The sequence below is a fragment of the Mastigoproctus giganteus genome, chromosome 2 (assembly GCF_048544385.1).
Source record: "Mastigoproctus giganteus isolate SK-2022 chromosome 2, ASM4854438v1, whole genome shotgun sequence".
In the NCBI taxonomy this organism is placed as follows: Eukaryota; Metazoa; Arthropoda; class Arachnida; order Uropygi; family Thelyphonidae; genus Mastigoproctus; species Mastigoproctus giganteus.
Window position 1 is genome coordinate 12,605,896 of NC_143576.1, and position 21,961 is coordinate 12,627,856.

Sequence of the window (21,961 nt, forward strand, 5' to 3'; positions counted from 1 at the left end):
TTAAAGATTTTTGGAAAATGAATATTAAGAATTCATTTACAATCCTGAATCGAGGTGTCAGAAGAACAAAGTGGCTTTTCAGCTGGGCGGTCATGTATAGACCATATCTCAACAGTACGCCAGATCCTTGAAAAATACCAATCGAAAGAAAAAGAAATCTGATTTTTACTGACCTTGAAAAGGCATATGACAGTGTTCCAAGAAAACTTATGGGAAGCACTGAAAGAGGCAAATATTGGCAGACAATTGATTAACATTATTAAGTCAATTTACAGGAATAATAGATGCATAATTAAAGTGGGATCAAGCTTTGTCCCATTTTATTGCATTTTTTTTTTTTTTTTTTTTTTTGACCAGGATCTTAGGCAGATGTCATCAACACTTTTCAATATTTAAATTGACATCTGCCTAAGATCCTGGTCAAAAAAAAAAAAAAAATGCAATAAAATGGATTGCCAATCAATAAGAACATCTATATTCACAATTTACTTTTTGTAGACGATCAGGTGGTGATAGAACAAGACTTAAAAGATGCAGACCACGCATGCTGTCAATTATTTGAGGAATATAAACAATGGGGTTTAAAAATCTTAGCAAGAATGAAATGTTTTCAGCATCAGGACACATTCTAAATATTGAAGGTTTTAAAATCAAACAAGTCAATAAATTCAAATATTTGGGATCAATTTTAAAGTGATGCACCATCCCAAGCAGAGATCAATAAGAGAATCTCAGACAGCAGAAAGCCAATGGAAAGTTAAATTCTGTTCTATGGAGCAGAAATATTTAAAAAAAAAAACAACATATTTCAAACAATTGTACGAAGTCTTCTGTTGTATGGAGCAGCAACCTGGATGTCGAATAGGTGAGGGGAAAACAAATTGCTCTCCACAGAAATGGATTTTGGAGATGCTCAGCAAGAACTTCTAGAAGAGACAGAAAATGGAATGAAGACATAAGAGAGAAAATTGAAGTAAAAAAATATATATTATCGACACTATCAAAGAAAAGTGTTTAACATAGTACGAGCAAGTACTATATTAAAATGGATGAAGAAGAGGAAGTCCTAGGATGGAGTACAGGAGTGAATGACAGCCTGAGGTTTAACAGACCAAGACAATGGGAACCACACTTAATGGTGGGAAAAAATTCTTAACAAAAATAACTTTTAGGCTGAGGAAACCCGTTGAGAGAGAGATCTAACAGGCAGAAAATTGAGTATGGGTATTTCGGGGTGCCGTTATATAAAAAAAAAAAACGGCAAAAACCACTGAACTGGCATATTGCAATTATGGAGGTGAAGTGTACAATGTACCCGATCTTCAAAGGTTCTTCCAAGTGTTTACTCATTTTATGAGGACCTAATACCATAATGATTTTTCCTGAGAACTGGTTATCAATTGCTAGGCATTGTGCACAAGCTCTGTCATGAGGAATTTAAAAACTCATCTCCGTAAGTGGATATTCCTGTTGAGTTTCCTCAAAAATCAAAGCAGTGATCATCTTTGGTTTATATCCAACAGCCTCTCCCTTCTAGTATTGTTGCAAGCATATCTAGTCAGACTTTTGTGACATGTCTACCTCCCTGCTTCCATCATCTATCAAACCAAAAAACTAATTCCTAGGAACTGGTATATTTCTGTATTATTATCAGTAATAGTACAGAAATATTCTGTGAATATTCTAGATGCTGATGGATGGTGAAATTACCAGTACCACATTCAAATTCAAGAATACTAGCTCTGCCATAAAATCCTGACTAATCTAGCTTTGGGATCTTACAAATGACATTAAAAAAAATTGGTTTCATATTGATTAAGAGTATTTATGAAAATAATTGTTTGCCTGCACTATTCGATGCCTGTTAAACTTTGTAACTTAGTCTATGGGGTCGTTTACCAACACTATTCTCCAATCTCCTGTCAGGTTCTTACATGCCTGGCATCCATTGGGAAAAAACAGAACTGCTAACAGGCACTGGTTTTAGATTACAACCTTTCCAAAGATCTGGAATGTACTTGCAAAAACAGCTGGCTTTCATGCTCTAATTGCATGAAAGGAAGGCAAACTAACAAAAAAGCAGGGATTTAAACTAACATTATTGTACTTCATATGGATATCTCAATTAAGGAAGTTGTGGGTTCAATCACATCCACTGAAATGAAAAAGTTTAGTGTGCTGTGGTACCAAAATGGATTTTCAATTCAATACATAAGCAATTACAATGAACAAACTTTTGGCCTCATCTGCATCAAGAATAAAGTGAAGCACAAAAGAGCAACAAGATTAGTTAGACACACAAAAAGAAACTTACCTTTACTAAGAAAGACTTACAGTTCTGCAAACTGAAGCATCTGGAAACAAGGCACCTGTGAGGAGACCTTAAACAGATTGAGTAAATTAAACAGATTCCATTCTTGACTCTTGCTTAGATGACACACATAAAAGGAAAAAATTTAAATTGAAATAGGATGGTTTTAGGATTGATGTGCAAAAAGTGATTTCAAGCAGAAAGTAACTAATTGCTGGAAGGGGGAAAACACTACCATCTGGTAGTGTGGAGGCAGGTAAAGAAAATAAATTTGAAAAAGAATTGAACAAATTATTAGAGGTGATGGCCACATGAGGTGAAAGTTTTTTTTTTTTTTTTTTGTTTGGTTGATGCAGTACAAGCTTGCTTCCTTGCATCATTTGCCACTACTAATATTTAATCTTTAATGTTTTTTAGTATATGATGCAAGAAAGTAAGCTTATACAGCATCAGTAAAAAGAGAAAGGGAAAAGTTCCTGTTTCACCCATCCATTCCCTCAAAAGGTTTGTATAATTCTTTGAGTTTAATTAAGCTATTCACTTCCACATCAGATGGAAATTTGTTCCAGCAATCAACCACCTGCTGCCCAAATGCAAACTTCTTCACAGTCCTGCAACCATCCTTCAATTTGAATTTATGCCCCCCTTATTTACTTATTCTGAGCAAGAAGAATCCCATCAGCATTGAGCTTGCTCAATCCAAAGTCTTAAACACTTCAAATCAAATCACCTCACAGGTTCATGTCTCCACACTAATTTGCAGACCAGAAGCCTTTCTTGGTAATAGCACTTTTTTCCCTTCATCTATCTCATTGCCCTTCTCTGTAACCACTCCAGCAGCTCTACATCCTTCCTAAAATGAGGCCTCCAAAACTATATGCAATACTAAAGATGTGGCCTGACCATTGCCTTGTATATTGGAATAATCACCTCCTTATCTCTGCTAGAAAAATTCCTGTACACTGTCCTGGCATCCTGTCTGCAATGCTCAAAGAACTTCACATCTGAGTGCACAATTTCATTTTACTGAGTGCAATACTTAGTTTTTACGTTACACTAGGGTTACTGCAACATATGCAGTTTTGCATTTGTCATATTAAACATCAACTGCCATTTCTCAGCCGAACTACCTAATTTTTCTAGATCTTGTTACAGTAACATACAGTCAATAACCAACCTTTCCTCTCTAATCTGCAAACTTAGGCATTAAACTGATATACCTTTGTCAATATCATTAATAAATACAGAAAATAACAATAGGCTCATGACCAAACCCTGGAGAACTCCACTGATAACATTAGTCCATAAAGAGCAGGTGTCCATTTATAACAACTTTGTCTTCTACCACTCAACAATTCCTATATCTATAGCAATAACTTAATGCCACTTTGCTCCAATTTTTACAGTAGTTTATTACGTACATTTTTCCAACATAAAAAAAAATGAGCACAGACTGGATTGGAGTTACTAAAACAGTCAAGTTAAATATCAATCTATGTAGTTAATACAATACACATTCCATTTACCTTTTCTTGCTTCATTCCACAAATCAAACTCCACATTCCTATATATTTCTGGATCTAATGCCTTTGCAACCTTATAGGGAAATGGGGGAATTCCCTTAGCAAGGGCTCTCTTAATTTCACTGCTTGCATCCTATAATGATTAAAATATTAATTAACAATGCATTCCAAGAAACAGCAAATCATAAATCTCTGAAAATAATTATGAAATAAAATTAAAAAAATATATCAGAATTCATTCTACACATTACTGAAAAATGAATGTTTCCTAAATATAGCACATTACATTAGCACAGTGCAACCAAAGAACATGACGTATGAAAGGAATAACATGTTTTTTGTTGAACGAAAACTTCTAGGTATGTAGTGAAATCATCAAAATTGAATTAGCATAGGCATTTGATGCAAGAAAGGCAAGCTTATGCAGCATCAGCCAAAAAAAAAAAAAAAATAAAATAAATAATTAAGTAAATAAAAAATAACCACTTCCACTTCACCCCTCTGTTCGTTCGAAATACCTGTCCAGCTGAGCCTTAAACTTATTTAGGCTATCAACTTCCACGACAAGGGATGGAAGTCTGTTCCACCAACCAACCACCCGCTGGCTAAAGGCAAATTTCTGCACGTCTATCCTACATCTGTCTTTCCTCAATTTGAATTTATGCCCTCTCAGGTGATTATTCTGAGCAAGAGAGAGAATCCCATCAGCATTGAGCATGCTCAAACCATTCAAGGCTTTATACACCTCTATCAGATCACCTCGCTGGTGCCTAGTCTCCAGACACTGTAATTTGCAAAACTTAAGCCTTTCTTCATAAGAGCACCCCCTTTGTTCCATTCACTACTCTTGTTGCCCTTCTCTGTACTCGTTCCAGCAGCTCTACATCCTTCTTGAAATGAGGCCTCCAGACTGTACTGTATACAGTACTCTAGGTGTGGCCTGACCATTGCCTTATACAAGGGAATAATCACCTCCTTATCCCTGCTGGAAAAATTCCTGTATATCATTGACAATACTCCATGAGCTACTCTTGCAGCCCATCTGCACTGCTCAGAGAACTTCATATCTGCCTACACAACCACCCCCAGGTCCTTTTCATTCTCTACCACTGTCAGTGTAGTACCACAGAGTTGATACATTGCTCTGGAGTTGCTGTAGTACTTTACATTTGTCAATGTTAAACTTCATTTGCCACCTCTCAGCCCATCTGCTCAACCTTTCAAGATCCTGTTGCAGCAGCATAGTGTCAACAGTGTCCTTGACAACCCTGCCAACCTTCGTATCGTCAGCAAACTTGGACATTAAGCTTGATATACCATCATTAATATCATTTATAAATACAGAAAACAATAATGGACCCAATACTGAACCCTGAGGGACTCTACTAATAACATTAGTCCACAATGAGCAGTGTCCATTGATTACCACTCTGTCTTCTCCCCCCCTCAACCACCCCTTTATCCATAGCAGCAATTTGCCTCCAATGCCACACTGCTCCAATTTGTGCAGCAGTCTTCCATGTCTTCCAATTAATAATGAATTAAGTTTGAAACTGATGTAGGCTAAATTTAAGATAGACTTAAAACTACATTCAATGGATTCCTTAGCTTAGCACATATCTGGCTTAATTAAATAAATTAAATGCCAGATTTTTTTTAAAATAAAACTTATTCCAATGATAAACAACTTGCAGGGTAAATCAGAAAATTTCTGCAATCTGATCTATAATTCCATCTCCTTTGAATTTATGAACCCTGGTTTTAATGTCATTTAATACCATGCAACTATGAACTTCTACTTACTACCCCATCTCAGAGCCTTGTAGACCTTGATCATATCCCTCTAATGTACCTAGTTACCAAGCTCTATAAGCCCACATATTTCAACTCTACTTATATAATGCCCTCATGTCAATCTCAAGTAGCATCCTGACAGTCTTGGGACCTTCTGAAGAAGCTTAATACCTCTTCTCGGGTTTGGCTTCAATAACTGGATACTGCATTCCACCTGTAGTCTCGCAATTGCCTTACATAGTGTTATTACAATCACTTCAAAAAATTGTTTGAAAAATTATTAGGAGGACAACATGATTCCAACTTGCTGCTTGTCTGTATGGGGAAGGGGGGGACTGTCTGCTCAGACCCTCTAATCTGACCACTTACCTGGCAATCTCTGAAGAGTACTTAAGCCTGAAATAGCAGTGCTTGATACATGTCATTAGCACTCATACTCATCACATCTGCAAATTGATATATGATGAAGGGATACCTGTCCTATATTCTTCTTCTAATCAATGCAATCATGGCTTCCGTAACAGAAGCCGTAAAATTATTCCATAAATCACCTATAACATGAAATTTGGGTATAATGAATTAACAAGGCTGAACAGAATATTTGTTACAATGAAATTTTGTTACATTGAAACACCATAAAAGTCACAACAATAAGTTATATATTTAAAAGCAATTAGTTTCTGTGTCATATCTCTTCTGCCTAATTTTAACAACTCTACAGCAACTTCATCTTCTCCCCGGGGCTTACTGATTCTTCAACGCATTTTCTACCTCATCAAGAAAGATATCAGGTATGTAGTATGCATTACTAATTTGTGATCCATCCTGCCCACTGCTGGCATCATTCCCTTGCTCCTTGTATAATTCTCTATAGTAAGTAGTCTTCTACTATTTGAATTATGCCTTCTTTGCTATTTATAAGAAGGCCATCGCTATTCTTCAGTTCCAGTATTATTTGTCTTTCTGTATTACTGCTCATGGCTGCTGATTTAAGTCCTTTGTTTTCCCTTAATGCTTGTTCTACTTTTCTTGTATTAAATCTTATGTCCTCCGAGTTTCTTTCTAATGGCCTCACATAACTCAGTATACTCAAATTTTATCCTTGTCAGCGTTTATCTTGCTCTTCATCTGTCGTCTTCGGTTCATCATGACAAGTGTTTCTTGATTAATTTTTTTCTTCTTTGGATTTCTTTTTACCTATAGGTTTCTTGGGCTTTCTCACTTTCAAAAAGTTGTAGTATTCCTCGTCAATATCTTGGTCCTGAACAGTCTGCAGAAGGTAAAACTTGTTCTTAAGTACCAGTACATAGTGCCTTTTCTCCTCTTCTGTTATCTCAAAGCCCTTTGTATTATTTACTCGAATCAGCTTTTTCCTTTCTTTTCTTACATCTATATCAAGTGTGCATCTTACCATTCTGTGATCATTTCTAACAGTTATCTTGTTCAGGACTGTAACATCAATTCATGATATCTTCTGTCAGTGAGGATGAAATCAATTTCATTAGTTGTTAATCCATTTGGGCTTTTCCATGTCCACTTTCTGTTCACCTTTTCCTGAAGGGGGAAAAATTCATTACTGACATTCCTTGAGATTCTGCAAATTCCACAAGTTTTTCACTCTTATTTCTTTCACCAATTCCAAAATTTCCTATAGTTCTGATGATTCTGCACTGCACTGTTTTGTCTCTTTCCGCACTGTTTAGTCTCTTTCCAACCTTAGCATTGAAATGCCCCATAATGATAGTGTAGTGGGTTTTCTGCTCATCTAGAAGACTCAATTTTGGTATACATTTCTTCAACTTCTTTGTCATCATGGCTTGATGTTGGTGCATAAATCATAACCTTTAGCTGGTACCTCTTAGAAATCCTGAGTAGCAGTCTTGACAACCCTTGTGATGTGCTTTTGAATTTCAAAATGTTTTTTTTTTATATCTTTATGGACCAGAAAGCCAACTTCACCTCCACTCCTTTTACTGTTTCCATTGATGTACAGCAGATTTCTACTTGATAAACTTAAGTGATTCGTTTCTTGTTTCAGCCAAACTGATGATATTCCGATTCACATTTTCTTATTTCTTTTCCAGGTCTCACATCCTATCTTTACCAATGAGCAATCTTATAACAGGCCAAGTTCAGTTTCTGTGCATAGCAGCCTGGTCATACCCAGAGATTCTCAGCACCTTCTGCTTCCACTCTGATCCTCTTGCTGCTGTAAGAGGTGGATTGAAAGCCGCTGGGGACTGATGGTCATTTGTTTCATCGTGCAGTTGGGTTTGGTCTTTTCCTCTTCGTGCTGACCAGTCGTTGCCACCTAAGCGCCGTAACAGGGCTTACCATCTAGAAGGTGTGCACGAGTAGATTTTAGGGAGGCAGACCAACTGGACTTCTAAATTTTCTGAAATAGAAAGATATTGGATCCATCAGTGTTTTAGACCGAGTGTCTGATAACACACAGAATGCCTGTTCCCCTCTAAAATCTACTAGTAGATTTTGCTAAATATTTAACTATGTAAACAATTTCTGTAAATTCCAAAATTACAAGCAAAACTTCAGGAAGGTAGGCAGATTAAAAACTACTAATCTAAAGCAAGAAATTAAGTGCTCAGTTTAAATCACTGTTGAACATTGCCAAATGCTAAAGACCACCAATCAAAAGTATGTGGTATTGTACACTTTTTTGTAGCATTTTTACATAAAGATCCATAGTAAATTGACATGAGATGAGATTTCATCATGTTGAATATTTTGTTACATTAGCATAGGCACACGATGCAAGAAAGCAAGCTTATGCAACATCAGCCCAAAAAAAAAAAAAAGCCCTCCTGACAAGACTCCATTTCATCCCTCCATTCGTTCCATATACCTGTTCAGCTCAGCCTTAAATTTATTTAGGCTATTAGCTTCCACAACAAAAGACAGAAGCCTATTCCACTACTCAACTACCCGCTCGCTAAAGGCAAATTTCTCCACATCGATCCTGCCACTATCTTTCTTCAATTTGAAACAGTGCCCCTCAGGTTCTTAGTCTGACAAGACAAAGAATCCCATCAATTCAGCTTGCTCAACCCATTCAAGGCCTTATACACCTCAATCAGATCACCTCACAGGTGCCTACTCACCAGGTGCTGCAATTTGCAGAACTTAAGCTTTTCCTGGTAACAGCACCCTTTCATTCCCCTCAACCAATCTTGTTGCCCTTCTTTGTACTTGTTCTAGCAACTCTACATGCTTTCTAAAATGATGCCTCTAGACCTGGAGTACTGTGTACAGTACTCCAGGTGTGGCCTGACCATTGCCTTCTACAATGGAAATATCACCTCCCTGTCCCTGCTAGCAAAATTCCTATATATCATTGACAAGACTCCATGACCTGCCCTGGCAGCCAATCTGCACTGCTCAGAAAACTTCATATTTGGCTGCACTATTACCCCCAGGTCTTTCACTTTCCACTTCCCTGAGTAGCACCACCCAGTTGGTGTGTTTCTCTTCGGTTATTGCTACCCATATGCAGTACTTTGCATTTGTCAATGTTTAACTCCAGTTGCCACTTCTCAGCCCATTTTCCCAACTTATCTAAATCCAGTTGGAGAAGCATACTGTCATTAATAACCCTGCCAACCTATGTATCATCTGCAAACTTGGACATAAAACCTTATATACCTTCATCAATATCATTGATAATTATACAAAACAACAATGGGCCCAACACTGAACCCTGGGGAACTCCACTAATAACATTTGTCCACGAAGAGCATGTCCATTGATTACCACTCTGTGGTCTCCCACTCAACCATCCCTTTATAAATTGTAGCAGCTTACCCTTGATGCCATACCTCTTCAATTTGTACAGTAGTCTTCCATGTGCAACAGTATCAAAAGCCTTTCTAAGATCCAAATATATAATATCAAAGTTATTCCCTGCATCCAGTTCTTTTGTGACTACATCATAGTATCCAATCAAATTGGTCAGGCAAGACCTGCCCTTAACAAAACCATGCTGCGTCTGAGCTATAACTGAATTCTTGTCTAGATGATCCTGCAGTGCTTTAATCAGTGCCTCCATTAATTTTCCTGGAACATAAGTTAAACTAACAGGTCTATAATTACTTGTGTCAGCCTTTGATCCTCCTTTGTGAATTGGGGTTACATTTGCACATCTCCAGTCTATGGGTACCTCCCCTGAGTCCAAAGAAGCTATCATAATTATGGCTAGGGGTTTGCTTACTTCCTTTGCTGCCTCCTTTAATATAACTGGATAGATCCCATCTGCCCCAGATGCCTTTTTTATGTTTATCCTCAACAATCTCTCCTCCACTTTCCTCTCAGTTATTACAAAATCATCCAGCTCACTGCCAATGTTTACTTTACCTACATCATTCTCCTTCCTGAATAACTCCTCATGCGTGAATGTAGATGCAAAATACTCGTTTAGATTGTTAGCCACCTGAGCATAATCCTCAACTGTTGAACCATCAATATCCAGTGGACCAATCTGATTCATCCCTTTCCTTCTTGAGTTTAAATAGGTAAAGAACTCTTTTCTGTTTTTCTTTGCATCCTTTGCCAAGGATTTTTCGTAGTCTGCCTTTGCCTGCCTAATCTCCTTTGTGACTTGGTTACAGACCAACTTATATCTATCATAGGCTTCAATGTCACCCATTAATTTGTATGTATCCTATGCATTTTTCTTCTCTGCCATATGTCTAATTAGTTCATCTGACATCCATTTAGGCCTAAACCTTGAACAATATTTCTTAGTTGGTATGTAAAGCCTAGTAGCCTCCAAGATTAGTTCCTTGAATGCTTCCCATTTTGAGTTTGCTGTTGGTAACATCATCAGTTGGTCCCACTGTATAGAATTTAAATACTGTCTCAGACCATCATAGTTGCCTTTACGAAAACAAAAACCCTTCCCTTTACCTCTGATGGTAGTTACCTCCGTGAGTAAATCCCACTTCAACACACTGATCACTGCCACCTAGTGGTTCATTTATCTGCAGATTCTTAATGCATGAAGAATCACTACTGATAATCAGATCAAGAGTATTGCTCCCTCTTGTTGCCTCACGAACATGCTGATGTAGAAAACAATCATCCAATAAATCCACAAAAGCCTTGCTAGTGTGCAAGTGACCAACCCACAAATTCCAGTCAATATCTGGGAAATTAAAATCTCCCATTATAAGACTCTCTGATTTACTGGCCCACTATTTCCTTGTACAATATCTTATTATACTCAGAGTCATTAGGCCTATAGCACACTCCTACTCTCAATTTTGATTTCCCTATGCTTATGTCACACCAAACTGACTCGACACTGCCCATCGATGTCGACTGGCTTCGCTTCCTTGGACTTTGTGTTTCTTAACTAATAGCATAACCCCCTCCTCCCCTCCTGTCTATCCACATTGTATTCCCCAAATTCCAGTTCCGCATTCCTTATATCTGTGTGACACCATGTCTCTGATATCCCAACAATATCTGCCTTTGATGTTTTGAGCAATACCTCAAATTCATCAAATTTATTTACCAAACTTCTAGCATTGGTGTACATGCAGGTATACATGCACCTGTTTCTATTCTTGGCTACCCTAACACAACCCATGTGTTTACTTGTACCGCAATGACTCCCAGCAGTCTCTGAAATATCCTGCATTTTGTTTTTCAGGCTTCTGCTCATTTCAATAGAAGCAGTGCAAGAATCACTTCCACCTCTGCCAGTGGCTACTGTTAATCTATTAGTCCTTGTATCCCCCCAACTAGCAGTTTTCCGGCCCACCTAACTCTGCCTCGACAGCATCAGCAAAAATTCTTGCACCCTTTCTATTTAAGTGTATCCCACCCCTGTTGAAGCAATCTCTTATATAACTTCCGTATCAAGTTATGTATTAATTAATTTTGCTATGTTTGTAATCTAAGTCGTTATATGTATTTAGTTACACTGTCAATTTAATTGACAGCGAAGTTTAACAAATTTAATAGATTTTGCTGATTAATTGACAATATTATATACTATACTAACGCTATCTAGTTCGGGATATAACTTTGTATCGTATAACAATGGTGCTTGTTACGAACAGTAAATCTACCGACACTAAAGTATTAATTAACTTCCAAATCTCACTGTCTCAATTCAGAATAAACTAACGATCCTGACTAGGTCTATAAGCTACTTATAGAAAATCTGATGTATAAATTGGTCAATAAAGTGGCTAAATATGGCTAAAAACTTCTCTTTCAGCGGAGCTGCAACTTGAAACACGTGGATTTGATACCCTTACCGATACTTTAAATGCAATTACAAGGCCAAGAAAAGAATAAATAAACCAGATTAATCAGCAAATCACAAAATAATGCTATACTACTAAATTTAAATCAAAAGTTTTAGAAAAACAATAATTTCAAATCAATAAATAAGAAAATTCACTTAGCGGCTTTGAACATGTCTGGCTCCCAGTAGCCTCGTCAGCAGACTATGACATGTGACATATGCCACTGCATCTTACATTATTTGCATTATATTTACACCCAATGACTGGTTTTGATTGACAGCAAAATTTGCATTTTTCTTGTTTGCTTAAACTGATTCCTAGTCAAAGGCAGAGTGTAACGAAAACATGTATTTCACTTAATCTGGCTTTGTAACACTCAAATAGCACCAGTTGCTGGTTTGTCTTAATGGTTTGGCCACTCCAGAAATGTGAACTTTGAAACCCATTACTGTAACTGATGTCCCATAATGATGCTTTTTTTTTTTTTTTTTTTTGTTGTTCCCAAACCTTTGTGCTTGTTATTTCTTTCAGTGGGTGTCCTTTTTTGGGTGGCGCAGAGAAAAGTTCTTAGTACCATCTCAGGTAGCAGTAGCACCAATGGTGAGCTGTGAATATTTTAACAATGGGCTCTCAATTTTTCCAACTTTCTATCGAGTAATTTGATCGGTCACGGAAGTGACGTCGTCCACGGTTTCCACAAGAGGCGCTCCCCACGCTTGCATTTCTAGTAGTGCGGATTAATGCTTGTGACATTTTTTGTGACTACCAGTATGATGATATCTCGAGCCAGGGGCAGATTCAGGGGTGGATGGACAGATGGGGCTTGTTAATCACTTAACCATGCATATCAGTGTATGTGTATAAGGTCTATCTAAAAAAAATAATAAAAAAACTTAAAAGCCTGGTCCTCATGCCTCCCCTTACGATTATACCTTAATACGATAGAATCTAGAGTTCTTTTTAGAATAGTATGACGTCACAATCATACTTTCTGAAGTTACTACTGCAGTAACTATGATTACAACAATACAAATATTTGTCACATGACTGCGGGAACACAAGTATTTATCATGTGACTGTAACAATACAAATATTTGTGAACAATCTTTTCTTTCCATCCCGCATTTTCGTTACATTCCATTGTTAGGTGCCCTTAACAGCTGTGTATGTCGCTTCAACTACAAGATCAGTACATCAATCAGTGCTATTTTATAGATATTTAGATACTTTTCACTCACAAGTATACATCTCTTACTTTAGTTGTCATAAATTCATTGTATCTTGTCTTCCAGAAATTATGAAAATTTGCGAATATTCAATAAAATATTTACAATACAAAAGCTCTTATTTCATTTAATCAATAAACAAATCAAAATACTGCACCTAAAAGAAATGCAGAGGTTGTTTCACATAAACCATCTACCGTGGTGCTCGGCACATATGCTGCTTTTTTATTCATTTTTTTTTTTTTAAACTAGGGAAATATAATGGATACATATTTCATGATAAAATTCTAATATTGCAAATAAAAAATAATCCAAAATATTTCCCATATCACAAATAACAAAAACTATCACAAAGCATTCCACAATAATTTGCAAAGAGTTCTTTACTTATGTAAACTCTAGAAGGAAGAGGCTGAATCAGATTGGTCCACTTGATATCGATGGGGCAATTGTTGATTATCCTGTTCAGGAAGTTAACAAACTAAATAAATATTTTGCATCGACATTCACACATGAGGAGTTATTCAGCGAGGGGAATGCCAGAGGTATATTCAACTCTGGCAGTAAGCTTGAGAATCTTGTAATAACTGAGAGTAAAGTGGAGGAGAAATTGTTGAAAATAAACACAAGAAAGGCACCTGGGGTGGATGGGATCTATCCAGTTATATTAAAGGAGGCAGCAAAGGAAGTAAGCAAACTCACAAAATGCATGGTATTTCAGAGACTGCTGGGAGCCATTGCAGTACAAGTAAACACATGGGTTGTGTTAGGGTAGCTAAGAATAGAAACAGGTGCAGGTATACTTGCGTGTACACCAATGCTAGGAGTTTAGTAAATAAATTTGATGAATTTGAGGTATTGCTCAAAACATCAAAGGCAGATATTGTTGGGATATCAGAGACGTGGTGTCACACAGATATAAGGGATGCAGAACTGCAATTTGGGGAGTACAACGTCTACAGAAAGGATAGACAGGATAGGAAGGGGAGGGTTATGCTATTAGTTAAGAAACACATAAAAACCAAGGAAGTGAAGCCAGTCGACATTGCCAGACAGTACAGTGTTGAGTCAGTTTGGTGTGACATAAGCATTGGGAGATCAAAATTGAGAGTAGGAGTGTGCTATAGGCCTAATGACTCTGATGAGTATAATAAGGAACTGTAGAGGGAAATAGAGTGGGCCAGTAAATCAGAGTCTTATAATGGGAGATTTTAATTTCCCAGATATTGACTGGAATTTGGGGGCTGGTTACTCACACACTAGCAGGGCTTTTGTGGATTTATTGGATGATTGTTTTCTACATCAGCATGTTCGGGAGGCAACTAGAGGGAGTAATACTCTTGATTTGATTATCAGTAGTAATTCTTCATGCATTAAGAATCTGCAGATAAATGAACCACTAGGTGGCAGTGATCACAGTGTGCTGAAGTGGGATTTACTCAAAGAGGTAACTACCATTAGGGGTAAAGGGAAGGGTTATTGCTTCCGTAAAGGCGACTACGATGGACTGAGACAGTATTTAAATTCTATACAGTGGGACCAACTGATGATGTTACCAACAGCAAATTCAAAATGGGAAGCATTCAAAGAACTTATCTTGGAAGCTACTAGGCTTTAAATACCAACTAAGAAATATTGTTCAAGGTTTAGGCCAAAATGGATGTCAGATGAACTAATGAGGCATATGGCAGAGAAGAAAAATGCACGGGATACTTACAAATTAACACAGAAGCCTATGATAGATACAAGTTGATATGCAACCAAGTTACAAAGGAGGTTAGGCAGGCGAAGGCAGATTACGAGAAATCCTTGGCAAGGGATGCAAAGAAAAACAGCAAAGAGTTCTTTACTTATGTAAACTCTAGAAGGAAGGGGATGAATCAGATTGGTCCACTTGATATTGATGGGGCAACTGTTGATGATCCTGCTCAGGTAGCTAACAAACTAAATGAATATTTTGCATCGACATTCACACATGAGGAGTTATTCAGCAAGGGGAATGCCAGAGGTGTATTCAACTCTAGCAGTAAGCTACAGAATCTTGAAATAACTGGGAGTAAAGTGGAGGAGAAACTGTTGAAGATAAACACAAGAAAGGCACCCGGGGTGGATGGGATCTATCCAGTTATATTAAAGGAGGCAGCAAAGGAAGTAAGCAAACCCTTAGCCATAATTATGAGAGCTTCCTTGGACTCAGGGGAGGTACCCATAGACTGGAAATGTGCAAATGTGACCCCAATTCACAAAGGAGGACACAAGTAATTATAGACTTGTGAGCTTAACTTCTGTTCCAGGAAAATTAATGGAGGCACTGGTTAAAGAAGCACTGCAGGATCATTTAGACAAGACTTCAGTTATAGCTCAGACACAGCATGGTTTTGTTAAGGGGAAAGTCTTGCCTGACCAACTTGATTGGATACTATGATGCAGTCACAAAAGAACTGGATGCAGGGAATAACTTTGATATTATATACTTGGATCTTAGAAAGGCTTTTGATACTGTTGCACATGGAAGACTGCTACACAAATTGGAGCAGTGTGACATTGGAGGCAAATTGCTGCTATGGATAAAGGGGTGGTTGAGGGGGAGAAGACAGAGAGTGGTAATCAATGGACACTGCTCATCGTGGACTAATGTTATTAGTGGAGTCCCTCAGGGCTCAGTGTTGGGTCCCTTATTGTTTTCTGTATTTATAAATGATATTGATGATGGTATATCAAGCTTAATGTCCAAGTTTGCAGATGATACAAAGGTTGGCAGGGTTGTCAAGGACACTACTGACACTATGCTGCTGCAACAGGATCTGGAAAGGTTGAGCAGATGGGCTGAGAGGTGGCAAATGAAGTTTAACATTGACAAATGTAAAGTACTACACATGGGAAACAGCAACCCCAGAGCAAAGTATCAACTCTGTGGTACTACACTGACAGTGGTAGAGAATGAAAGGGACTTGGGGGTGGTTGTGCAGGCAGATATGAAGTTCTTTGAGCAGTGCAGACGGGCTGCAAGAGTAGCTCATGGAGTATTGTCAATGATATACAGGAATTTTTCCAGCAGGGATAAGGAGGTGATTATTCCATTGTATAAGACAATGGCAGGCCACACCTAGAGTACTGCATACAGGTCTGGAGGCCTCATCTCAAGAAGGATGTAGAGCTGCTGGAACGAGTACAGAGAAGGGCAACAAGATTAGTGAATGGAACAAAGGGGTGCTCTTACGCAGCTCTTATGAATGATCAAGAAATCTTCTTGATCATTCACAAATTTCCATAATTTCTGGAAGACAATATAAAATGGATTTATGGTAACTAAAGTAAGAGACTTATACTTGCTACTGCAATGTATCTAAATGTCTGAAAACAGCATCAATTGAGGAATGCTATGTGCCCCTAACAGCTGCAGAATGCGAGAGGAAAAAAGAAATTGACATACTTACTGCAGTAGTAACTGCAGGAAGTATGATTGTGACGTCATACTATTCAAAAATTCTAAAAGTTGGAACTCGAGATATCATACTGGTCACGAAAAATGCATCACATGCTCTAATCATACTATTGTGAGTGCCCCACACTGACTAGTGGCATGATCGTGGGGAGCACCTCTGGCAGATGCCGCGGATGACGTCATTTCCGTAACTGATCAGATTTACTCAGTATGTATCCTCCCCCAAAGGATCTTTCACATCAAAATGTCGGCAAAAGCGAGAGCCCATTGTTAAAATATTCACAGCTCACCACTGTCTGTGTTCCCTCGAGTGACTGATTGCTAATTTGGTTTCCTTTTTATTTTTCAGTTTATAATTTAGTTCAGTTAATCACTTTGTAGCATGTGACAGACAGTTGCAACCAATGAAGAATTTATTCCTGTTGAAGTCAAACCTGTTGAAGTTGAAGTAGCAAATTTGTGTAGTATAAGAGAAATTAAACAGACATTAAAATTTATACTTACTAACAATACCCATGTTCAGAAAAGCTAGGAATGAAACAATTCTGCAATCAGAGACACTGAATATGTAAAGACATTGATAGAGACACCACAGTGGTATAACAGTTCAACAATTTCTTGAAACCCAAAAATAATAACTTAAAAATATAACATATACAAAAATAAGTAGATTAAAGATTTGAAAATAATAATAAATCAATAAAAAATACACACATTAAAAGATAAAATGAATGTCAGTTCAAACAAAAAAGTTTAAATCTAAGGTTAAAAAGTTTGAGGAACATTAGTTTATGTAACATAGTCGTCATGATGGAAGTGACTAGGACACTAATGATCAAGGAGGAAGGGGAGGAATAATGGAAAGGAAATCAAAATAAGGGATGGGATACAAAACAGGCAAAGAGACAAAATAGGAGAGGAAGAGAAAGCTTAACAAATGCTCTGTATCTGACAGAAGATTTGCATTAGAAACAATTTCATGTCTGCCAACACTCATCAGTATTGTAAAATAGTAGACTCTATAATGGGGTGTAATGAAAGTTCCATCATTGCAATTAATATCAGACCAGCAGTAAAACTGCTATTATGGCCAAATTGCCTGTTACTTGGACTCACAGTAGAGCAAGCTATATGTGGTAATAATATATTTAGAGATAAGTGATTTATTTTTTTTTTTAGGTATATGAAAAATTCAGTTAAAATGGTCATTAGCAATAATGGGATTTCATTCTTAAAGATACTTAAATGTGTTCCCAATTCACAAAGGATGACAAAAGTAATTACAGACCGTTAGTTTAACTTCGGTTTCATGTAAAATAAAGGAGTCACTGGTATAGAAGCAATGCAGGATCATCCTAGACAAGGCTGCAGTTATAGTTCAGACATAGCATGGGTTTGTTAAGGGGAAGTCCTGTCTGAAAAATTTGATTGAATACTATGATTGATGTGGTCACAAAGGAACTGGATGCAGAAAATAATTTTAATATCATATACTTGGATTTTAGGAAAGTTTTTGATACTGTTACAAATGAAAGACTACTGTACAAATTGGAGTGGAATGGCATTAAGGGAAAGCTGCTACAATGGATAAAAGGAATGGTTGAGTGGGAGAAGATGGCTGTAATTAGTGGACACTGCTCTTCTTGGACTAATGTTATTAATGGAGTACCCCAGCATTTGGCATTCAGCCCATTGTTGTTTTCTGTATTTATCAATGATACCGATGAAGGTATATCACGATTAAAGTCTAAGTTTGCAGAAAATACAAAGGTTGGCACGGTTATTAATGACATTAATGACAGTACACCGCTGCAACAAGATCTGGAAAAGTTGGGCAATGGGCTGAGAAGTGGCAACTGAAGTTTAACACTGGCAAATGTAAAGTACTGCATATGGGTAGCAGTAACCCCAGTTGGTACATTACACTCAGGGTAGTGGAGAATGAAAAGGACCTGGGGTAATTGCACAGTAAGATATATTACATTTTCTGAGCAATGCAGACAGGCTGCAAGAGTAGCTGACTGTGTCTTGTCAATGATATACAGGAATTTTGCTAGCAGGGATAAGGAGGTGATTGTCTAATGCAATGGTCAAGCCACATCTTGAGTACTGCATACAGGTCTGGAGAGCTCATTTTAGGAAGGATGTAGAGCTGCTGGAAAGAGTACAGAGATGGGTAGCAAGATTTGTGAATGGGGCAAAGGGTTGCTGTTACCAAGTTCTGCAAATTGCAGTGTCTGGAGAATAGGCACCTGCAAGGTGATATAACCGAGATGTATAAGTCCTTGAATGGTTTGAGCAAGCTCAATGCTGATGGGATTCTTCCTCAGGTTACTCATCTGAGCAGACAAATTTAAATTGAATAAATACAGTTGTAAAATTGATGTGTGGAAATTTACCTTTAGCCAGTGGGTGGTTCATAGTTGGAACAAGCTTCCATCTGTTCTAGAGTGGAGGTCAACAAATTAAATAAGTTCAAGGCAGAACTAGACAAACATGGAGTTAATGCAGGGGTGAAATGGGAAAGTTTTTTTTTTTTTTTTTTTTTTTTTTTTTGGCTGATGCTATATAAGCTTGCTTCCTTGCAATCATATGCCTCTACTAATGCTAAGTTAAATAGTAATCAAAAAGAATGTCTAACTTATACATACTTTTAAGAACAGTTCATTACTGTTCCTTACTTGCTTCTGCTAAGCAAGGAACAGTAATGCTAGTAGTGTAAGAGTTAATATATTCCATTTGCATTAGAGTTCAGTTTCTCTGGGTATGTTTCTATTGATATTTATTCACTACGTACCAAAGATGTACATCCAAATGGAAGGAAATAAATATTCTATATTGGAATAGCATAGTGTGATATAGAAGTATCTAGCAAGGAACAGGTCCAAATCAGTTACACAACTTAAATATATTTTTAAGTTGTTTTTTTTTTAATATATATATATATTTTGGAAATCATTATTAATAATATACAACTTAAATTTATTATATTCTAATAACATGAAAACTGGAGTTAAAAATATATACCAGGGGTGGATAACCTCTGGCCCACAAACATGCATGATCTCGCCCACTGTTGTTTTCAGAATATAGACAATAAACAACCTGCCATTTATTATATAAAATTTTTGAATTATTGGAATTTGATGTAAATTTAGAAAATACTCTGCACATTAATATGACAAATATCGATCCAGATATCGATTCACTAATTAAAATAAACAGTGTCAAATCTCTTATTAAATAATATAAAAATAAAATATTGTAATTTTTGTTACTATAATTTTGTTTATCTTGAATTTGTATTCAGTTTTCCTTATTTATAAAATTAATTATGTATGTGTGTGTATAAATATTACAATAAATAAAACTGTTTGACTATTTTTTTTTTAATTATACACACCTAAAAATAATCCTAAAAATCACAGGGGGAAAAAAAAAATTTTTTTGCCCGAATGTACCTCAAAGACATTTTATTTGATCCGCCATTTATAAAGGTTGCCCACCCCTGAATATATACCATCCAATCTGACATTCCTATTTACAGCATAACCACATAGGTTAACATGTTCATTGCTTCCTCACTTAAATATGCATGGATTGGATTTTTAATCCACTTGTAGGGGATTAAATCTTCCAATCTGACAAAATAAAAACCAGTCAAGAAAACTTCACTAGAGGCAGATTAATTCAGGTGTAGTGAGAAGAAAGCACCAAAATGTATTTGCCTTTTTTTAATCCAGATTGACTGAATCCCATGTTTTCAATCCCAGGTCAAAAAGGTCATCTGAAAAGTCAGCAGCAAAAGTGTCAATAGGTGGCACATGAGTATGTACACAGTTAATGGGTGGGGGGATGTTTATTCAAAAAGAATAAAAATCATCTATTTTACTTTTTCAAAATCTGCACTTAAGAAATATCTAAAATGTCACATACCTGATCATCTTCTGGTAGGCCATTATCATTAAGATCAGTGATCTTAGGGCTGAAATAATGCAAATTAACCAATTACTCTAAGATAATATTATGAAATATCAAATTTCAATTCATCTAAATCAGAAAATTTAAATCACAACTAAATGAAAGCCACCCATGGTTAGCACAATCCTTAAAAATGGGATTTTATAACTCTTGGCCTAAGAAAAGATGTTATTGGAGGAACTAATGTATTCTCTGTATAAGAAACTGTACTTTCCCTCCTTTTATAAAGGAATTCCCCTAATTCTGGGCACTGCAAGCAGTGCCAAACTTGGCAAATTGAACTACACAGGTTCTAAATAGGCCTAGGTATGTCTGCCAGGGGCAAAAGTAGATGACGTTGTAGAGCAGATATCTTTTAAGGGCACAAAAGGTGATATTGTTCTACATATTGGGACTAATGACATTAAGTGTAGGAAACCTACAGATTTAATTAACAAGTACAGGTAATTGTTGAAAAAAAGTAAGGAGCTAAATTCGAAAGTGTCTGCAATTCTGTCCAGTCACTATAGGAGGGAGAATATGAGCCTTATCAATCAGTTTGGCCCTGGAGAGATTGTGCAAAGCTCATGGGATAATTTTTCACAGCATGTCTGTGCTTGTTAACAGGAGAGATTTCTTCTACAGGGATGGGATACAGTTAAATAGAAAGGGTGCAAGAATTGGCTGATGCCAATTCTTGCACCCTTGGGGGATTCACAGAATTGGGGGATTCACAGACTAATAGATTAACAATAGCCACAGGCAGAGGTGGAAGTAATTCCTGCACTGCTTCTATTGGAATGAGCAGCAGCCTGGAAAGCAAGTTGGAGGAAATTTCAGAAACTGCTGAGAGTCATCATGAAATGAGTAAATACATGGGCTGTGTTAGGGTAACTAACAATAAGAACAGGTGCATGTATATTTGCATGTACACCCATGCTAGGAGTATAGTAGCTAAATTTAATGAATTTGAAGTGCTGGTCAGGACATCAAAGGCAGATAGTGTTGAGATAGCAGAGACATGGTGTCACACAGATATAAGGAATGCAGAATTGGGATTATAATGTGTACAGACAGGAAAGGAGGAGGGCTATACTGTTAGTTATAAAAGCACAAAATGTTTCAGTTGATATAGATGGACAGTGCAATGTTGAGTCAGTTTGGTATAACATAAGCACCAGGAAAGCAAAAATGAGGGTAGGAGTTTGTTATAGGCCTAATGACTCTGATGAGTACAATGAACAACTATACAGAGAAAGAGTGGGCCAGTAAATCAGAATGTCTTATAATGGGGGATTTTAACTTCCCAGATATTGACTGGAACTTGTGGATTGGTCACTTGCACACTAGCGACTTAAGGATTTATTGGACGAGTGTTGTTTTCTACAGCAGCATGTTCGAGAGGCAACCAGAGGGAGTAATGCTCTTGA

The 21,961-nt window shown here is 37.1% G+C and overlaps 1 protein-coding gene across 1 annotated transcript in view; it reads right to left on the reverse strand.

Moving 5' to 3' along the window:
* Window positions 1–21,961, reverse strand: part of LOC150089168 (UDP-N-acetylglucosamine transferase subunit ALG13-like) — a 159,044-nt gene that overhangs the window by 48,903 nt on the left and 88,180 nt on the right. The window contains exons 8-9 of the mRNA XM_090389615.1: window positions 20,508–20,556; window positions 3,838–3,967 (exon numbers count right to left, since the gene is read on the reverse strand). Of these exons, the coding sequence (XP_090245741.1) occupies window positions 3,838–3,967; window positions 20,508–20,556 (179 nt within the window). The remainder of the gene's footprint in view (window positions 1–3,837; window positions 3,968–20,507; window positions 20,557–21,961) is intronic.